The sequence below is a fragment of the Micropterus dolomieu genome, linkage group LG10, assembly GCF_021292245.1.
Source record: "Micropterus dolomieu isolate WLL.071019.BEF.003 ecotype Adirondacks linkage group LG10, ASM2129224v1, whole genome shotgun sequence".
Lineage (NCBI taxonomy): Eukaryota > Metazoa > Chordata > Actinopteri > Centrarchiformes > Centrarchidae > Micropterus > Micropterus dolomieu.
This window is the reverse complement of record NC_060159.1, coordinates 15,438,021-15,458,842: the sequence shown is the minus strand read 5'-3', so window position 1 is coordinate 15,458,842 and position 20,822 is coordinate 15,438,021. Positions and strand designations below refer to the sequence as shown.

The 20,822-nt window shown below is 41.3% G+C and overlaps 2 protein-coding genes across 3 annotated transcripts in view; one reads left to right on the top strand and one right to left on the bottom strand.

Annotated features, from left to right (window-relative positions):
• The window catches only part of mettl24 (methyltransferase like 24), a 36,197-nt gene extending 33,991 nt beyond the window's left edge, over positions 1 to 2,206 (top strand). For both annotated transcript variants that reach the window (XM_046061158.1, XM_046061157.1), the window contains exon 5: positions 1,236 to 2,206. In XM_046061158.1, coding sequence (XP_045917114.1) covers positions 1,236 to 1,553 — 318 coding nt within the window. In that variant the 3' untranslated portion in view covers positions 1,554 to 2,206. The remainder of the gene's footprint in view (positions 1 to 1,235) is intronic.
• A 712-nt stretch (positions 2,207 to 2,918) lies between these two features.
• On the bottom strand, positions 2,919 to 20,371 carry cdc40 (cell division cycle 40 homolog (S. cerevisiae)). Its single transcript, XM_046061151.1, has 15 exons — positions 20,148 to 20,371; positions 19,665 to 19,751; positions 18,911 to 19,040; positions 18,720 to 18,806; positions 18,438 to 18,577; positions 17,637 to 17,733; positions 17,113 to 17,252; positions 15,951 to 16,025; positions 15,758 to 15,803; positions 14,082 to 14,183; positions 11,633 to 11,748; positions 10,419 to 10,552; positions 6,604 to 6,680; positions 4,356 to 4,500; positions 2,919 to 3,617 (listed from the first exon to the last, which is right to left on the bottom strand). Exons 1-15 carry the CDS (start codon positions 20,337 to 20,339, stop codon positions 3,440 to 3,442), a joined length of 1,746 nt encoding a protein of 581 aa, XP_045917107.1. The 5' UTR covers positions 20,340 to 20,371; the 3' UTR covers positions 2,919 to 3,439.
• Positions 20,372 to 20,822: the final 451 nt, after the last annotated feature.

Sequence of the window (20,822 nt, the reverse complement as noted above, 5' to 3'; positions counted from 1 at the left end):
TCTAGCATAGTTAAGGACCGTTCAGCGTGGCTAATGCTGCACAGCAGCACAGCAAAAGCCATCTTTCCAAAGCTTTAACACCATATGGACTTTGCTCAGACCAATCAGGAGTCTTGCCAGGTCTTGCAACTTCTCCTGCAGAGAGAGTTGATATTGGCAGCATTGGATCAGGGACCATTATGTCATAAAGTGAAAAAAGAAAAAGAATATTACATCTGTCAGACAGAATAAAGCTGTGTGAGCTTATAAATAACATCCATTCCTGACAAATGCACACAAACACAGTATGATACACAGACAGAGAAGAACTCTCCTTAGAGAGCAAGTGAATGTATCACCTCTTGAAGATGTCACATCATTTTAAATTACGAGGTTTCTGTCCAATCGAAGAACATATCTCTGCTTCTATGAGTTTTAGCAACCCTGGGGAGGATAGAGGACAACATTTGGATTTGTTCTTCATAGACATCCATTTTTTGAGTTTCAGAGACTTGTTCAATTCCACTAATGAGGGCTGGGAATTCTGCAGAGTCACCAAAGGCATCAATTGGAAGGGAATTTCATGTCCACTTTAATATCTGTTCTGTCACGGCGCCAGATTATGTTTTCAGTTTAGTTGTAGAAAAGTGAACGCTGCCCACAATTTACAAAACTACAACAGAGAGATAGAATATTCCTGTAGTTAGTATCTTTAATGTAATGATCATTGACACTACATACCCTGAGCCTCTTTCTAAAACTTTCCTCAGGTCTTATCGCTACTAATTGAGTGGCTACATGACATAGCAGCGGAGAAAATGCTTACTAAGAAATTAGTGAGCCTGGAAGGAATAAAAGCGCAGTCTCCAACGAGACTTTTAAACACATAGAGGTCAGATAATGGACATCTTTAGCAGTTCAGGAGACTTAAGAGGAATTCTCAGTTCTTGACGATGTGCATTAAACTTTGGGTATGCATGAGTCTCCTACATGAATATGACCTACGGGTGCTATTAACATCCATCTTATGAAGCATTTCCTCTCAGCTTCAACACAGCAAGCCTTGTCAGGCTGCTCTCTCGCTCAATCCATCAAAGCAAGAACAAAGGCCAAGCTTCACTTACTCTATTTCATCTTTTAATAGCTTTTGCGTTCAATAATTCCTCACAGTTTAGAGTCATTTCAGTGTTATAACAGAACTCATTTATTACCTGAAGCAGAAAAAAACATCTAAAGTGATTCCCCCCCTGCTCTAGGTGGATGTACTGAAGGCGGATATGGAGAGCGCAGAGTGGAAGATTTTGGAGAATTTGGTCCTGGAAGGGGTTCTAGACTCAGTGGGTCAACTGCTGTTGGAGCTTCACCTGCACTGGGCGGGCTTTGAGGTGGGCGGCGATGACCCGTCCGTGGTGCGGTACTGGTTCAGCCTGCTCAAGGAGCTTGAACACGCCAGCTTCCGCCTCTTCCACGTCCACAGCGACCCAGCCAAACCTCGCCTCTTTCTGCACAAGAACGTCCTCAACGCCAGCAGTGCTTACACCCTGAGCTGGGTGAACACGGAGTGGAAGCCTTGAGGGAGGCAAGACTGAAAAAAAAGAACTGCTACCTTAGCTGAAACAGCCTCTGAATAGAAGTTTGTGTAACATGGATTTTTAAGTCCGAGTACAGTCTTCCCATACAGTTGGCTCTTATCTGGTCTGACCTTCATGTGAAGCTATAACCCCTGCTCTTACTTATCCTCCTGCTCTTCCTCTCCTGGTGTGTAATAACCTCAGCTGTGTAGAGGAGCAGAGTAATTGCCTCCAGAGGCTCTCTGGGTTCTACCCTCATAGTGGCTGTGTTATTGGCTGCAGGTCAGCCTCTGAGTCAGTCACCCATGTCATCATGGTCCTATCTGAGCTCGGCCCACAGCCAGATATTACAGGACCTTTTTCATATTACAATAGTGTGCACAGGTCCAGGGACCACAGCTCAATTTAACATGATTTAAAGGATTTAGATGCATATTATTAATTAAAAATTCAGCACCTTTTTTATGTGAATGTCCAGTCATTGAATAAGATATAATGAGTAATTGAAACAATTAATTCCTCAGCGTGTGCTATATAGTCAAATACACACAGATAGCAGTAGAACTTGTTTCTGTATAACAATAAAGCTAATGCTAGCTGAGCATGTGATGTAGTATAAAATTCCGCAAAAGCAACAAACTGTTACCGACATCCAACTTCCTACTCTCGTTATTTAGTTGGTTTCAATTGAGGCTTAACATTCACACTTTCATATTTTTTCATATCATTGGACCGTATTTACCATCAACACTGTTTGGACATACACAGAATATGTGCTGAATTTTCCTTTTAAAAGGGGGAAGGCAGATGAGAGATCCTGCCTCACTGCCAGTAAGTGAATATTTGCGGGAGGCCATCAAAGCTGCTTACACATAAAGACAAAAAGAACAAGCAGAGGAATGTGGATAATAAAGGTGAAGAGATGAGATCGGCTCCGGAGGCGGAAGAAGATGGCAATCTGGGTGAACAGACGCTTCCCTGCAGTTGAACCCCGATATGACACTCTATAGCACACAAAACGCGTCAATTATGTGAAGCACGTCGACAGTGATGTCTCCAGATTTGTTCTCTGTTTGTTGGAAATTTGAATGGGGATGCGTGGGCGAGTGTGTGAGGAAAAAGAAAAAAAAGAAAAGCTGAACTCCAATTGTTTGGGGGTTTTTTTTGCATATTGCAGGTTTGTGGGTTATAATAGAAAACAACAATTGAGATCCACACAAAGCAGCATTTTGTAAACTGTCATTTTCATTTTTCTTCCGGTGTTCAATTGGCCTTCCTCCGTTATCTGTGCTGCTCCAGAACTTCACTGACATAAGTAATCTGAAAACATAACACTGGGCCGACACCGTTAAAAAACATTCACATATATAAGATCAATTTATGTTTAATAAAGAAAGGAGACAAATAATTGTCTGGGATTTCTCCTCATGATTTTGTGTTGCACAGGAACACATTTTCAAGGAGACGATACTTCCTTTTCATATTCTGAAGAGGTAAAATTAACAGAATGTTTATTTCCACAAAAGGATGGTCATACAATTGAAAATTAAGAGTTTTTACCAAGGATTACAGAGGTATACCACTTAGGACATTGCAAATTAAAATAACAAAACACTTAAAAAAAAATGCCATGGTACCCCTCAAATATGCCTTTTGCAGTAGAAACATTTTTTAAAAGTAAGCTTGTATTCATCTTTGTACAGATAATACATGAGTACATATTTTGAACTCTCACAACAGGATACAAAAATACACTGTTACAATAAGACTGGATACCAGCCCTGTGGATTTTTCACAAAATCTATGGGACAACAGTGAATCCATTCAGTTCTATCCATCAATTCCCAGAAGCTCAAACGCACACACGTGCATACAAATACACGGTAAATCTAGTCCCAGAGTTTGATTTGTCCATCCCAACCACACGTGATGACCTTGGAGGTTTCATGTGGATGCCACAGTGCGCTGATGCACACCTTGTCATGAGCCTTGATCCTGTGGTAAAGCTTAGTGGTCTTCCAATCCCAAATGTTCAGCTTTCCATCTGCATCTCCTGACACCACATAGCTGGTAGAAAGGAAGAGGTCCAGGAACAAACCAAAAAAATAGGGAGGGAGAGAGCAAAGGAGAGGATGGAAAGATTAGTACTTTGCTAAAAATGACTTCTGTTTCCACTTCACCTGCCAAAAGGTGGGAGTCTGAATGTTTGGCAATTTAGTCCAGCCAGGAGTTAGTGTTGTCATGGATACTGAACGGGAGTTAGGGCACCTGCTCAGTCGTGGGCGGTGGTGGGTGAGAGGAGGGGAAGAAACAGGTCTTAATGGGTGTTTAGGCTAAAATTAGGGTGCTGGACCGTCCTAGTTAGCTCTCCTTGTGGTGCTTATACATTAGATAATATTAAGAGGCAGTTTTCCACAGCTCTACAGCAACTGTAGGCATTTTAGAGGACAGGAGGCGAGCAGAGGTTATCTGTTATATATATATATATATATAAAATATACTGAGCATCCGTGTGATGTTGTCTCGCTGCGTCTTCAACCATGTTTTACCACTTTCATTGCCCTTTACTGAGATAAAGTGATACATTTTGTTTTCTTTTGACACTTTCCACTCATTAAGACATTTCCAACCCTCTTCACAGAGAAACACATGAATCTAATCTCTGCTAACTGAGTTTTTCATTTCTCTGGCATATTTTATTTAATCAGTTAAAAACTATCAACTATTGCAAACTATTAATCTGATGTGAGAGTCTCAGCTGTGTAATAGCGCCCTTCATAGGAAAATTGAGTAACAGAGTCGTACCTCATGTCTGGGGAGAAGTCCACTTGGCAGGCATAGCCAGCCACCATGTGGCCTTTGAAGACTTTCTTTTTGTTCAGTCTGAAGCGGTTTTGGGCCCCAAAGATCAGAATCTGGTTGTCCATAGACTGGCATGCTAGCCATTTACCTGGGGTTAAAAAAAAAAGAAAGCAGCATGAAGCTAACAGCTAATCTCATGTGGTGCTGCTGTAGTAACATAATCCAACATGCTTAAAAAACAGTGCAACAAACCAAGTGTCTATTCAAGTACTGAAAGTGTCAGAGGTACAGCATAAAACATAAAAGAGAACAGCAGTTTGTGTTAGCAGTAACAAATTTCAACATGCAAACATTTCGAAGCTTTAAAGTCTGTCATAACAAGTTTAAAAGTGCCTATTAGCTTGCTAGTTTGTCTCATTAACATGCTTCTGTTCAGCCAAATGTCTAACAAGCAGCCACTAGTATCTTGGATATGGTATTGTGACGTTGGCTGCCGCTGCTGTTAGTATGCGCTAAACCTGGCAGCCACTCTGATCTAGCGAGACACCAAGTAGAGTCAGATACTTTTAACAGGTACATAATAATTGGCGGAAATATGCCTCAAGGACAGAAAAAAAAGTGGTAATTTGAGTCTGAGTGGACGACACACTGAAAAGGGTGAGACCTCATCATCCTGCCATCATTAAAACGGGAAGATTGAGGCAATTTAGAGAAAAATGAAAAGAGGTTTTTCATCAGCGACTGCTCAGTTGAGATATACTTTACAGAGCGTTTCTGCTCCTGACACAGCCTCAAAATCACAACACACTGATAAGAGGCAGTGCTTCAGTGTCAACGCATTACACGACTCACTGCACTTCTTGAAAGGAAACATGATGGAAATTATTAATGTGGTATGAGAAAGTGTTGGTGTTGGTGGTCTAGTGTTGGTGTGTACCCTCTTCTTAAATCCTCCCTCATAAAACAAACGAAAAAGATACTATTGTCCACAAAAGTCAAAAGCAATAGGTGCAAGAGAAAGAAAAACAACCTGGCCAATTTCCCCGGTGCACTCATGCTTTGTCTGTTTCGTTAAGATGGCAAGAGACGGGGCGAGAAGAAAATAGGAGATAGGCTGCGGATGCTATGCAAAAGGGGGGGGGGGGGGGGGGGGGGGGGGGGCATTTAGGTGTGAGAGAAAACTGAATGGTCTCCCACTGAGAACACATTCATTATTCACACGCTCAAGAGAAACAAATCATGTTGGGACAAATAAGAATGCTGCCCAAAAAAGGAAGGAAGAGACTAGAGAGAGTGCATGAAAGAGAGAAATCAAAGCAGGCAGAGAGGGAAAGAACAGATGAGTACAGAAGAGCAGACACTGATGATAGTTGAAGCTGACTGCGAGCAACACGGAGTTCCTGATTCAAACGGAAGCGTTGACATTTAAGAGGGAGACCACCTGTTAATCCTGGTATCATTTTAGATTTAGGCCACTGTGTCAATAAATGCCTTCTTTACAACTTTCACTCACATCTGTCGAAATTCATCACTTCAGCTGCCCAGCAGCAGGTTTATTCTACGCTTAAACTGCTGTCATGTCAGCAAAATACTCATGTACCCAAATCCTGATCTGAATACTTTCTTATTATGCATCAGCTAATATGGATACAGCACACTGCACTACCCTGGCTCCGCAGCGCAACACACTCGCTATGTTTGAAGTCTATTGGATGAACGGTTCCTGACAGAATCGAAATACAAACAGACAGACAGAGATTCCTGTCTTTATTAGAGAGATATCCCATACTGTTTTGTATATTATCTGTGGAGGGAGGAGTGCATCGGTTCATCTCAAGCTCGAACACTCAGAGAAATATCACTGAAATACAAGGTTCTTTCATTTTAATCCAAAAAATCCTCTCTCATCCCTCGCTGATGCCTGCTGACATGTCATTAATTGAAACTGCTGGCTGCTGTGAGCTCTACAGTTCACTCCCCTCACAACAAGGAGGTGTTAAAAGTGTTTTAACAGAGCTCACTGCGCTGTTTGTGAAAGCTGGCGTACCCACAGCAAACAGACAAAGCATTGGAAATGGATCCGACTCTAGACCGCGACTGCCCCTCCCTCCCCCCTTTTAATTTTTCTGAGCAATGACAAACACTGGAAGGTATGAATACATTTCAATCTGCCAACATGGGTTTAAGCTCCCCAGAGTCCTCTGTACTGTGTGCGTGAAAGAGAGTGTTTTGCCATGATTTGACTACTCACCATTGGGAGAGAGTGTCACAGCTGGCATGGAGTGCATACTGGGCTCAGCGATGTACTTGAAATCCACAGGGATGTCCCTGAAAAAGACACAAAGCGCTGTGACTACACTTGAAGATGGGTTAAACGCTGGATGAGAGAGCCACCTGAGCAGCCCCCGAAAGCAACTCAAAAGAAAAAAAAGAAAAATTCACAAAGCTGTAGTTTTGTTTACTATCGCAGCTGATTATGCCGTCTCCAAAATGCTTGTTGCTGAAGAGAAAACAGCTATGGTGAAAAACCAGGCAGGACAACCATTACAGCTACAGTATGTAAATAACTCCATGCAATCTGAAAGGCGCTTTTGATGCTGCACCGGCATCCAATTATTTATTAATCCGTTCTTCCGCAACCGCCCCCCTGTTCTTTTATACTCTGCTATGTCTCTCTGCTCGGCGAGGAGATGGGAAACTTGGCTATTTGATCTTAAGTGGTCTGCAGAAGATCATTCAGATCTACAGTGCTGTGTGTGTGTGTTTTTTCTACAACTGACCTGCTAGACTTGCCGTACATGTGATTGAGTGTAACTAATGTGTCTTTCCGCTTTGCTCTGTGTGTTTGCATCAGTAAGTGCTAAAAAGTTCTCGTCTTGCTCCATCTGCTTTACCTAAAGCCACGTCTCTTTCAAGTGATGAGCAACAGAGGACCAAAAACGGGCGAAGAACTACGGACAAGAGTTAAGCTAAATGCTCTTGAATTCATGTGCGGATGTACCATCAGACATTAAAAAGGGGTCCCTGGGATTGTCAGAGCCAATGTCTGCAGACTAAACCCATGCAAAACTCTGAAAGATAACAAAAGCCATCAGATCTCTTCTTCTGAGCTCCAGAAATAAGCAGTGTGAATGCTCTGTTGTCTGGAGAGCGATGGTAGAGGAAGAAAGGAAAACATAGGACAAACACCAGGGATGTTCATGAATAATAGATGACTGATTGTTGTTTACGATGCGTCATGTCGATCAAGATAGGGGACAAAGATGAAAGCACAAAAAAAAACAAAAACAAAAAAAACTTGAACATGAACCTCAATGCTAGAGTATAAGCTAAAACCATGTTGAATAATTCCCCTCGCTGGCACACTGGCACATTTTATATTAATTGTAATCCTCCTCCAATGCAGACACCAACTCACCGCTTCCTGATTATAAACCTTGGTACAGATAAAGTAGTCTCCCCAAAAAACTTGCGTATTAGGGTTGGGTATCGTTTAAAATTTTACGATACAAGTACCAAACCCAGTACCCTTAAAGTGATACCAATACCAATTGAGTACTTCATTCGATACCTTGCATAAAATGTTGTCTGTTGACATGTCACCTGATTGGTAGCTTATTATTATTTTTATTGTTGTTATTTTCTTGTTTCAAACAACTGCAAGAAGTATTGGTAAATTGTATCACATTGCTCACCATCCTAATTAGGTCATCCTCACAGGTAGTATTAGCATATAAGGGGAAGGACTTAGGAGTTATTTCATATTTGAATGAGAGAGAAGTGAAATAGTTTAGTGACCAAATAGGTTGTGGGAAACGAATATAAGGTATTTTTTGATACTTGTGTTGAAAGTAAACAATGGAAGATTATTTTATTAACTTTCGTTCAATAAAATGAATTGAAAGATCTCCCCAAGTGCTTTTTCCTTTGGTGGGGAGCCTCATACCTTCGAAAATAGGACAGTCAGAATAAAACGAGAAAGCCTTCTGTTTAAACAAGTCACGAACCTACACTAAAGATACAAATAGAGGAAAAGACGGGCTTCAGGTCTAGCCGATCAAACCAACTACACCTGAAGAAGCCGCAGCTGCAGCCGGAGGTTCGTCAGTAAAATCAGCTGATCGCTGCTGCGCCACGAAAGCGTTTCATTGATGATGGAACGCAGCGATCGATCGGTGACAAGTGATGTGAATAGCAAATACAAATGTACAGAGAAGTGTTAACTGATACCAGAAGATGAAACCAACGGGAAACCAACGGAAAGCCAAGCTTGGGGTAATAAACAGTGAGGAACATGCCTGAGACCGCAGCCGAAGGTGAGCGGCTGTTAAAATCACGCTTGGACTCCGCGCGTGCACACCTTTTTTATACAGATTATGGTGCAGACACATAAGGGGGAAAAAGACGTGCTCTTGTCTTTCTTTCGGTGTGTTGCTTGCGTGTTTGGCTGTAAGCAAAACCAAACAAAGAGTCATTTTTTGCCGCGATCTGGTTCTAGGTATCGATTGAAGTACTAGTTTGACTGGAGACGTTTCGGTTCTACTGGATACCGGGCTGTTTCGGTCGGTACTATAAACGTACAGAGTAGCGATACCCATCCCTAGTGCCCGCGTGTGTGTGTGAGAAAACGAGGATAGAACTGGCATTCTGAGTAGGTGTTTGCATCGTGATGTGAATGACTAGTAGATCTGCTGGCTCACAACATTTTTTATCCATCCGGCGGCGGCATCCACCCTCCTCTATTCTGGAGATATGAGACTGCTCTGGTAAAGTCAGCCTAATGCTACAATCTAGCCGCTCTCACGAAGGGGGTTTGCTAGAGCTGGGAGCCAGGTGGTGTCCGTGGGAGAAAGAGGGACAGTAAAACCACTCTTTGACCCAAAATTCCACTTGCCCCGCTCGCTCCCACGCTGCACTACAAAAGCTCCCGGTAGTGTCCTTCCCCCGAAACTAGCATACAAAGTAGACTCTTGGGATATGGTTCTTTTGCTTTATGTTGTTCTGTCCATGTTCAACTCTGAGTGTGTGTGAAAAGCCAAGCATGTTTTCAGGAGTTAATCCCCATCAAGAAGAGCTGAGAAATTCTGAAAAGGGGCAAGTGTTCATCCTTGAATAAAAAGCCCCTCTTCCAAGAATCCAGGGAAAGCTTCCTTTATCAGCTGGTCTTTAAATATTTATCTTCTTTGAGCAACAAATACCAGAGAGTTTGTTTACCACCACCACAGGAACCCATAGCCAATCTGCATAGCTGCTCTTGGTAGTCTCTCTTGATTGGCCACTGAGCACAGACAAACACTGCAGCAGTAATGACAATATCTAAATGAATAGCTTGTGGAAAACACAAGTGAACGTGATTTATGTTAAGAACACACATGCAAGGAAAATTACGTTACCTTTTCTGACCTGCCAATAATCCCAGCATGTCTGCCTTCCAATAATTTAATTTGTGGAACCATTTCAAAATGCTTATTTATTAAAATATACAATTGGCAAGAGGGACAGTCTCACAGGGTTTATTGCTGGAGCGTTGTCAATGTATAATGTTAGCTCCGGGGGGGAAAAAAAAAGGTCTCCCACTGTAACAGATGCATCTAAAGCAGGCAAACTGTGGCAGAGGCTATGACTCAGAGCGGATCAGCAGTACAGCCGGGTGAGCTTTGTCCAAGATCGGGTCATTTGGAGGTTTGTTGATGTCTACGCTTCTAATGAAAGGAACAGTGTGCCAGTGTACATTTTCAGAAGGCAGCAAACAGTACGCTGATGATATTGTTTTTCCTTGTTGTTACAGAGGTTAGACAAAACATAAAGGTACTTGAGTAAAATGTCCCCTGCCTTAACCTTTACTTATGTCTTTCTCAAGACTGACGTGATACTATCCAAGCACTTGCATCTGAAATAGATGTGCAATATCTACTTTAAAAAAAAGTTGGTTGACCAAAAATGAACACTGAATGTATTGTCATCAAGCTGCCAAATCAAAACACACTTTAAGGGGATTATGTGCCTTGTTCAGAGTCACTACAAAAAAACACAAATTCAAACTTTCAGGCTGTAGTCTGGACTTACCACTCCCAAACTCGGAGACTCTTGTCGTCCGACGTGCTGACGAAGCGACGATTCTCATCAACAAAAGTGATGGTGTTGACTGCTCCCAGGTGACGGTCGTACTCCTGAACCACCTCACCTGTCCTGACGTCCCACTGACAGGGTGACGCAAAACAAAGGCGCAGAGAGCAAAACAGACAGACAGGAGGTAAACACATTTATCTATGACAAGTCGTCATAAAGTATAAATAAAGTGGAAACTGATTTCACTCCACATTTATCATTCTCCTGTTGGGTGCTGATTACCGAAATAAATACAACTTTTCTTACTGTAGTTTCAAAAAAAATTTAAGATAACTGGCAGGGTGGTGGAAGACTCACTGAGAAAAGTTTTTAATTGTGCTAAGGCACTCAAATGACTTCACTGCAGTGGTGTGATGACTCAAAAAAAACCAAAAACATCATGCACACATTAAAATGTAAAGGAAAGACAACCACATAGAATCGGCCCCCAAGCAACAACAAACAGATTTTACATCTATTTATGCTCTCTTTAATCATAGACTTCAGCTGCTCACAGGAGCAGCCATCTGTTCTCAAAACCGCAAAGAGAGCTGAATGATTTAATATTCACCCTGATTATTGTGCCAGGTATTTTGATGACTGTTGTTCATCTGGACAATTAGGGGACAAACTATGTCCCCGTTACATCAACATCTTGACATATTTTCAATTAAAGATGCCACAGAGTTAAATGATAATAACAGTTCCAAATTAGTTCAACTCCATGATTATGAATTGTTGGTGAATAAAATTATATTCCTACAGCAGTTAATCTGTTCCCTCAGCATGTTGCTGCCACAAAAAAAAACAACTTTCATATGTAGATGTTCAGGGTTAGATGTTCTAAAAACTGTTTACCTGGCTGTATAATATCATAGTTATGGATTTCCTACTTTTGTCACAGATTGTTCTGCTTCCTTTGCCTCCCTTCTACCCTAATGCCACCCATGATTAATGACTTCCTCTAATCCAGTCAGCCACTGAACCTCTATCCACGCACACACAAATAGTGCTGGAAGATGAGATGGGGAGTGTATTTCATGCTCCTGTGGGCACAGTGGGTTGTACACAGAGACGCATGTGTACATCTGCTTGGTCAACTGGGGAGCATACATAAAGTGAAGGCGGGAGCCGAAATGAATTGCTTGCAACGCAGTGCATGGCAACTTTACCTGAACAATCTTTTTATCTGACATGCCGGCCACAAAAAGATTCTGTTTGTCCTCGTCTGGGTTGAACTTGACGCAGTACGGTACCTTCCTGTTGGTGAAGCGGGAGATGCACTGGCCTGTGGTGGGGGTCAGAGCAAATTGAAAGTCAGAGCTCCAGAATAATCCACCGTGGCTTTTCAGAAAGGTACACTCAAGTTGCTTAAAATGTAGGGAATCAGACTGCAACTTTCAAGGCTTCATGCTCTGTCCCTGCAGGCAGCGACAGCTCAGCCGTAACACAGAAAATCCAGTGTTTCTTTGTATTCATTCAGCAGAGGTGAATCACAGCAGGGAAGGATGCTACCATTACTGCTAGAGCTGAGAGTACAGGAAATTAAACTACTTTCTGTGTTGCATCCAGTGTTTAACTGCAACAGGGACAAATGTGGAATGAAAAGCTAAAATGACCACCTACGCTTCACTGCGCTGTGGAACTGCAGGAAAGAAACAACAGTTGACATTTATACTGAAACAACTTCTAAGAAAAGTAAGGAGACCATTAAATTTAATAAATTGTAACTGTAGTAAATCTCTAACAGAAGTATTTGGATGATGTGGCTTCAAAGGGGATTGTTTTAGCAACAAGTGGGGGGATTTTACTCTTTTCTGCCCTCTGCTGGATTGGCACTCTTGAGTCGAGAGGGGTAGAAACTGAGTTGAATGAGCAGCAGTGGGGAAAGATAGCAGGCATCCATGCGGCAGTGAGATCGGGGGCCCAACATTTTATAAACAGTTCACATAGATACACTTAAAAGCAATCTCTTGCTATTTCTTTTTACAATGGGCCTCACACTCCTGTCTATGATATGAACGAACGGGGAGAGCATGAAACCCCATCAGTGTTTCCCCACATAGATTTTACTTGTGCGGGCCGCCCAGGTATATTTGGCAACCCAAACCCACTTTAGCATTTCGCAGAGATACACAGCGAGAGATGTTATCTGGTATATGTTACAAGATGCAGACATGGTGGATATTTTACAAGTACCGACCAGGTAGCAGTCGACACACACCAGTGCAGATGTCATTCGGTAACACGGTGGTTTCCTTAGGCTTCAAAGCTTTCACCACACGTGGCTCTCCTGCTGCTATGGAAACGCGAGTTGTGTTTTTTTGGTTGACTTGATAAAAAAAAGACTGCGGACAAATGAAGTAAGACATATCCAGGGAGAGGGGACCAGAGAGAGACAGGTGTGGGTGTGTGCGTATGTGTCGGAAGAGAAAAGCATGGGGAGCAGATAATAGCACTTTGTGAGTAGTAAAAGTAAAGAAAATAATAAAAAAAATTAAAAATAAGGTGGGAAATTAAGTAGAAATAATCTACAAGAAACGAGGTTTTCTATTCTTTCAAATAAAATATACAAATATAAACCCAACCACCCCGTTGCCACCACACTTACAGAGAGTGAACCCTACTGCAGTTTATTTTCAGTTGGATGTGTTTGAGTGAGAGAGGGTCCTGTTACCTGGTGCAGTTTTGGAGAATATGTAAATGTTATTTAACAGTAGGGATGCACCGATCCGATCCGGATATCGTCCTGATACTGACTCAAATAGCTGGATCGGGTATCAGTGGCAAGGGGGATGATGTATTCAATTCAATTATGCTACGTGGGTGCTACGTGATGAGTCAGCAGTGTGCCAGTAGACCCGAACATTATGCTAGGAGAGCTAACACAGCGTGGAGGGAACAAAACACAAGGGGTCAGCAGTTTGGAGGTATTTCACGCTCGTCTCTTCCCTGCAGTGAGCAATGCAGCTTATTCATTTTACACTGGTATTGGATCGGTACTCGGTATTGGCTGATACCCAGAGCCCAGGTATTGGTATTGGGACTGAAAAAGTCAGATTGGTGCATCCCTGTTCAATAGCTGATGTTTTATATGAACATACAATTCAGTAGGCCCCAGGAAGAATAGCAAGTGCTTTTGGTTGCGAAAAGTTACAAAAATATAACTGTCAATTATAGTTCTTAGAAAGAAAGAAAATAAAATTGTCAGGCCAGACCTTAAAAAATAATTAACTGTATGACTGTACACCAGCAGCCTCCTGCTCAAGCTAGCTAAGTGTCATCTACATCATTTAGTTATTTACCTCACTGACAGTGAATATTTATGCATCTTACGTGCCTCAAAGCCTTGCTTATTAATATGGTTGTTTTTAGTTTCTTATTCTGCATAATTTAAATGACAGAAGCTAATTCAAATTTATTGTCATCAAAAAGGAATTTACAATGCTGCCAAAATGAAGAAACTACAGTTCTCGTTGGTGCATCTCTTACTCCGAGACATACAAATAGACAGACTAAGTAAGACATTCATGCGGCGTACCACTGGTTTAAAATTTTTCAAGAACAACAAGTGGTTTTGTGAACAACAGAAAATCGTTGTGTAGGAGTGTTAGAGCCTACCTGTCTCAGAGTCCCAGAGTTTCAAGTAGCGGTCATAGGCAGCACTGAGGAACTGGGTCCCGCTGTTGTTGAAGCAAATGTCTCGCACTGCTTTGCTGTGGCCTAACATAAACAGAGGAAATTTGCACTTATATTACAAACAAATAAATAAATATACGCTAGAAAGATGCACTGAAATGTTCCCAAGTCTTGTTACCATGTCTCTCCCGAGCTGCATTCCTTTGATACCCAATTCATTTGAGGAATGTAAAATCTGGTTAACGGATATAAGGGATGTTGAGGAAGAAAGATGATGTGGGCTGTGAGAGACGAGGGAAAAGGAATCTTTAAATGAGCTTGGAAGTGGAAAGAGGAGGAGAAAGAAAAAAGACCGCATGCTCGATCGGCCTTTTCAACTGTTCTCCACCTTCTCTTATTCTCTTCCTAATCCCAATCTATGCAACCCTTTGGCTCGTTCTCATTCCGTATAGGTGATGCAAGGTCCCTGTGGGCTCGGAGAACACAGACGCCTCCCTTGTTAAAACTGGCTTTTATCAGGGCTACACTGTTTCCACGGCGATAACAGAGCCCACTGAGGCTAAGCGCCTGCATGCTTGCTTGCTCTAACCCGACTTGTTGGCAAACCAAAGGCACCGCTGCTGCAGAAAGCCTTGATGGTGTTTGTGTGTGTGTTTAAGTACAAGAAAACACAGAAAGCAGGGCACAAACGTCATCAAATACACCCGTAGTCCCAGACTGCACATAACATAACTGCACGTAATGACATGCATGATCATTCACGTACATCCCCGTCTTAATGCTTGATACTGCTGACAAACAACAATGGTGTGCAGTCGCATTATAAATGAATGGCTTAAAGATGAAATGCAACATTAAGCAACAAACACATTTTAACGAGAGAAGAAATCCTCATATTTTAAACAAAGAGGTGTGCTTTCTAAAGATCTGAAAATCATCCAAACACATAAGAAAATAAAGAAATAAAATGTAATACCTATGAGAAAAAATAAATAAATAAAGAAAACAGAATAATTTATTATACAGATGATGGAACTGAGAGCACAGCAGCAACAACAAAGTGAAAACCAAATATGCTCTAAACAACATGGCTGAATACTTCTAACACTCTTTTGATGAAAAACTCAAACTCAAACTCCTCAGCCAGTCGCTCTGTCAGTTTATTCAGTCTCAACTCTCTTCATCAGGCCAACTCCTCTCAGTACCTTGTGCCGTCCCCTCTCCCCTCATTCTTCTCAGCCCCTGGGCTGCTGAATTATGCATATTCTGTGAAGGAGCTGACAAGCACACAACCACAGCTGCAAACAATCTCTATTCAGATGGTGTGCTGTCTCTGGGAAGAGTGGAAGAGTGACCTGCCCTTATTAGCCTAACCCCCCAGACCTCATCTATTCCACACACAAACACAAAAAAAAGGTCAGCAGACGTATGATTAGTGTACCAGTAATGCTGAGCTCACAGTCCGTCACTGCTGTGTATTTCCCAAAAGGCTGCATGCATTTCAGACAAACATTATTTCATGTCAGCATGTTTGCTGATGACCCATTGTTGTTTATAAAATGTTATACTTTGGTGGTAAATTTTGTAATATTCTGTTATTACGACCTACTGTTACCATTTATCAAAAGTTTACCACATCAAAATTTAAGATCACTTACCAATAAACGTCCGTACACATCTCCTCTCGGCATACACTTCCCACAGCTGTGGAGAAAGTACAAGTGAACACAGGTTTGAGATGCCAGCAGAAAAACATCTAATGAAAACAGAATTGGGGTGTTGCCAAAATGAAGTTCTGCTTTTAGTCTTGATCACCACAGTAAGTGAAAGACAGTGTCTGTGATTTTTCACCTTGATTTTACAGTCCATGGAGGAAGAGAGCAGCAGATGACCAGAGTTAGGAAACAGTCGGATAGCACTGACACCCTGGAAAAAATACAGGGAGAGTAGAAACTGATATGCATCTAACCATATTTCTTATTATCATGAGTATACTAATCATTGCCACAGGTCCAACCAAAATTGATGCAGTGATGCCATTTTATAGATTTAATCTTGTACAATATTTTTGGCCAGTCTTATGAAACAAAGTTGCACTACAGGGGACAGACAGACTGCAGGTACTGCAGGTGTGTGAGGCACAATCCTTAACAAAACTATTAAAAAGAAAAGGCTGAAATACATCTCAATTTATCACGTACAATGTGCTGTGTATGTTCATAGTCTTGACTTAATTTGGACATGACCAGACGATTAATTTTAAAGCAGTTTATAAAGAGAAATATCCGCTGAGTCATAATACAATAAGGGCAGATAAGAGTGTGTGTGTGCAGACAATGCTGCCTCTGTAATAGTCTGACTTTCAAGTTACCAAACTTTCTCCCAAAAAATGTCACAAAACTTTGGTGACACCGTATGGGCCTTCCTCAGTCTATTATCTCGACATCAGCACTTCCACACGCTTATTATCTTCTCAAACTTCTTTGTATTTCACATTAGACTCTGACGGCTGTAACTTCCTGCACAAAGCGGATAGAAGCTAATTTAAAACTTGAGTGATTTCTCTCTCCCTGAAGCACACTTGCAGATCTGAAGCTTGAATCTGATCTTTCTAGGAATAACCCACTGTTTGGCTTTATATTTAAATTATAAAGACGGTGTTGAGAATGAGACAGAAGAATCTGGCATGTCAGGGACAAGCGGCTCGTATATGATGTGTTATCATTTTATTCAAAAGTACCCAGGAGGTTTTTACTGACTGCATCAGAAATTCTTATAAGGGCTGCTTAATGGAATTTTCTCTCTGTGTATACACAGACACATGTGAGACTCTACTCTCAATTTGCATTTTAGAATTATTTTTGAAAAACCACTACAATACTAGAACTTACCATCGGCTGAGACTGCATAGAGAATACTTGAGTGAATTCACCTGCAAGATGTCTTAACTAGTACATAAAGGGAGAATCTGTACACAAAGACACGCCAATAATCCGTGTCCTTTCCCACTGACCTTGGTGTGTCCAGACCAGACATGAATCTGTTTCTTAGGCAGGTAACACTTGTCTGGAGCATCCGCAGAACGCAGGTTGATGCCCACATCCTGTGGGACATGGAGATAGGACCTGCCCTGGTAATCATACATGTCTTTAACTGGAGGGGGAGAAGAAACAGAGACAGAATGTCTGGTGAAAACAATCCTGCAGCATTTGAATACATGTTTTTAAAAAGAAGTTTCAGCTTCCTGTAGCATTTTTCCCTGAGGTGGGATTAAATCCATGACCAGCAAGAGCAAATATGGCTCCAGAGACAAGAGTCTTGATACAGTATCATAACTGGACACATGGAAATTTGATCATCTAGAATCCCATGACAACTGGGCAAACTTAATATGCCGAAAAAAGGTGGTGGAGTTTCGACTTTGAATTTTAACGGCAAAATGGACTAGAGGCCCTTTTAGGGATGAAGATCATCAGTAAATCATTTCACTGAGTATCACAGCCATTCAAATGTCTCAATTAGAGCGGGCCACAGTACCATGGAGAATGGTCTTCTCCTCTGCAGGAGCATCTTCCTCGTTCCTTCCTTTCTTCTGCCTCTTGGCTGTGATTTCATCCAGCTCTTTCTGCTCTTCCTGTAAAATAAAAAATAAATAAATAAACAAATAAAATGAACCAATTAACCTGATCATTACCAAACAGATTTAGTCAGGGATACAGTTCTGCAGACAGACTGAGGTAACTGAAGTCAGTTGTCTCTCAATTGCGTCCCCTGGTGTAGGGTATTACTCAGGCCTACTCCTCCAGTTTTCCATGAGAGCATAGGGTTGTGTGGGGTCACATAGCCACTGGTAAGCAGCATGTGCCCCATTATGTGCGTCATTTACAAAACTGCAGTATACCACCAGATTACAAAGCTTTTACACTGAATACTGACCCACATGATGCCTCTTAAAAGGCTACAGTTGAGTACCGCAGGTGAGTTGTTTTATGCTGTGATGATAGTTGTGCAGGTTAGGTTAATCAGTGAATGAAGCCCCATATTATGGTTTGTATTGCAACTACTAACAACTCAGAAATTGTTCTTCTATAAGTGAATTATTTGCATCATGTTTAATGCCATGAATGCAAAATAAATACAAATGCTTTCATTTTTATCAACCATAGATTAAGCAGATTTGTGACTGCATGTGTCTCTGTTGTACTGCACAACAATAGTCTAAACCTGGAGGGTGCTGATTTTTCTTGCCTTACTACCACATTATGTAGCAAGTCGGTTAATTATGTTAAGAACCAACCGTCTCCAACACTTTGCATTATATTTTGAACAAAGCATTACCTCTGATGGTTTAGCCACATCTTTCTCATCTGCATATTTTGCCCACGGCCCAAGGAAGTTGTCGATCTCTTCTGCATCTCCACCTTTGACCTTTTTTCTTTTCTCTGACTTCTTAGGTCCGCTCTCAAACACCGTTAGCCCTGGAATATGAGCCAATAGACCATATGATTCTGAATCTCCCTTAAACAATATTTCAATGAAGACATAATAGATAGATAAAGTCTGATTTATACACTTAGATGCAGACAAACACATTAGAAATAAGGGGCAATATGTGATTACCTTTATTTTTCTCCGCCTCATCTACTGCACCAATGTAGCTATTAGTGGATACGTGGTGCGTATCAACTGATGGATCCAAAGCATAACCTATTAGCAGAGTGGAGAGAGTTGTAAAAAGGTCATTAAAATTCAAACGGGTTTGTATTGACCGCATCATTTAAACCCATCACAGGGGTCACAGATGAGCCTACCGAAGGTGGAGAAGGTCCTCCTTTGCTGTTCAAACATAAAGTCGTTGAGGTGAGCAGGTTCTGCATAGCCAGATAACATGTTCCTGGGGGCAGCCATCTGCTGGCTTTTAAATGGGTTGACTGGCCCAAACTAACAGAAAGCAACACAAGATCATTAATAATACTAAACTCTTTGTATAGTCCTTATGTTTAATTTGATTTCTAATAAGCAGGACTATAATAATAACAGACTTTCTAATTTATGTAACAATAGTTGGCTGGATTAGTACATATACAGAGCACTAGATTAATTCCAGTGGGAAACTGGCATTAGAGAACCCAAGGCACATAAACCATGATACAAAAGAGATAAAAACAAATCACACAAGGAAGCATGAAGTCTAGCCTCAAATTCAGTATAGAGGGTACGCGCATGATGTCACAGAATGCAGTTATGCTCACTGAGTGGCAAAAAGACGAGCAGCAGTGTTGGCTTGAATCAGTTAAAACACAAACAACACATCTAAAATGGCAAAGAGCTGGGCCACTGGTTCTTTGGTAAGCAGTTAGGATCACTGTCAAGTCCACCTGCCTTTAATGAGCAAATAATCACTTGTTTTACTCCCAGTTTGCTAAACGCAGCCATGGTAACAGATGTTTTGCCACTCAGTCCAGGGTGTTCTGGAAGGGGAAGTGACATCAACGCATACCCTCTATGCATTATACTATAAATCTCACCGGGATCTAGGTGACACCCACTAATAATAAAACTTACCTCTGGTGCAAACATGGTTTCAAATGTTGGATTATAAGTGACTTCTTTCAATGAAGGGTCCAGGTGTGTGCCAGTCTCCACAGCCTCCTAAAATGAAGACGTACACATCGGCAAACGGACTCACTGTTTCGCAATACAATAACACATTGCCGTTTGGTGAATCAGATGTTTGATAGATAAAACATAATACCTAAGGCGATATCTTTGACATAACGTTATACATTTTGATTTACAAAATATCTCCTCATGCTTGATACTTAATGTTTCCCGCTAACGCTACTAGTTTTATTTGGTAACGTCACCAACAATTATTACCGCTGCACAAAGAAATGATTAACGTTACGTATTCCGAATCTCCTGTAACCAATTGAAATCGTATGCCTCAAGACCATAATGTTATTTAAGCAACGTGCGATTAACAGCATCTAACTTTAACGATCAATTATAATGTTAAGCTAACGTTAGCAAGCTAGATTAGCTTACCTTAACGGCGACCTCGGGAGCAGAATTAAGAAGAGCCAAAGACATCGTTTGTCCAGACTGCAGAGGTTTAAGGTGAGCCGTGGCGTCTGGACTCACTGGGTCCACTTTCCCGACAATGCTTTGAGATTCAGACTCATTCTCTGAATCAGAATCGCTACCGTACGAAACGAGGGATGCGATGGCGGCAGACATCTTGGATGTTGTGAATTCGCCGGAAGCAGAAGGGCGGTACTTCCGCTGTGACAAAATAAGAAAAGTCTACATTAGAAAAAAGGTTCTTTTTAACAGTCTATGTTCAGTCTTCATCACTATGACTTCAGAATTCAGTGGTACCCATAGACTTTGTAAAAGATGTTACCTACCCAGGACATAGTAATATATATGGATTTTATAAGTTACTTTTATTTTGGTATGTACAAAAAATAGTAATGCTGTAGTGAAACAAAATTTAGTGTGTATTCAGGATTAGCCATAACTAAAACAATACTGTCAGAAACAATGTTAGAGCTGAAACGATTTGTCAATAAATCGATTTGTTGATCTATAGAAAATTAATTGGCACTGAACTGGTTCCGGTTACTCTTTCTTCTATCACCTCTTACTGAATTTAATATCTTTGGGTTCTGGACTGCACTTTGAAGATGGCACCACCTGGAAAATTATATGTATTTTTTG

Bases quoted from the DNA above. Each gene is read 5' to 3' on its own strand.
- cdc40 (XM_046061151.1), bottom strand. From the start codon at position 20,339: ATGTCTGCCGCCATCGCATCCCTCGTTTCGTACGGTAGCGATTCTGAT. The intron at 18,578-18,719 runs GTAATCACATAT...CTCATATTCCAG, and splicing joins TGAGGCGGAGAAAAATAAAG to GGCTAACGGTGTTTGAGAGC. The intron at 14,184-15,757 runs GTAAGTGATCTT...TGTTTATGTTAG, and splicing joins ATGTGTACGGACGTTTATTG to GCCACAGCAAAGCAGTGCGA.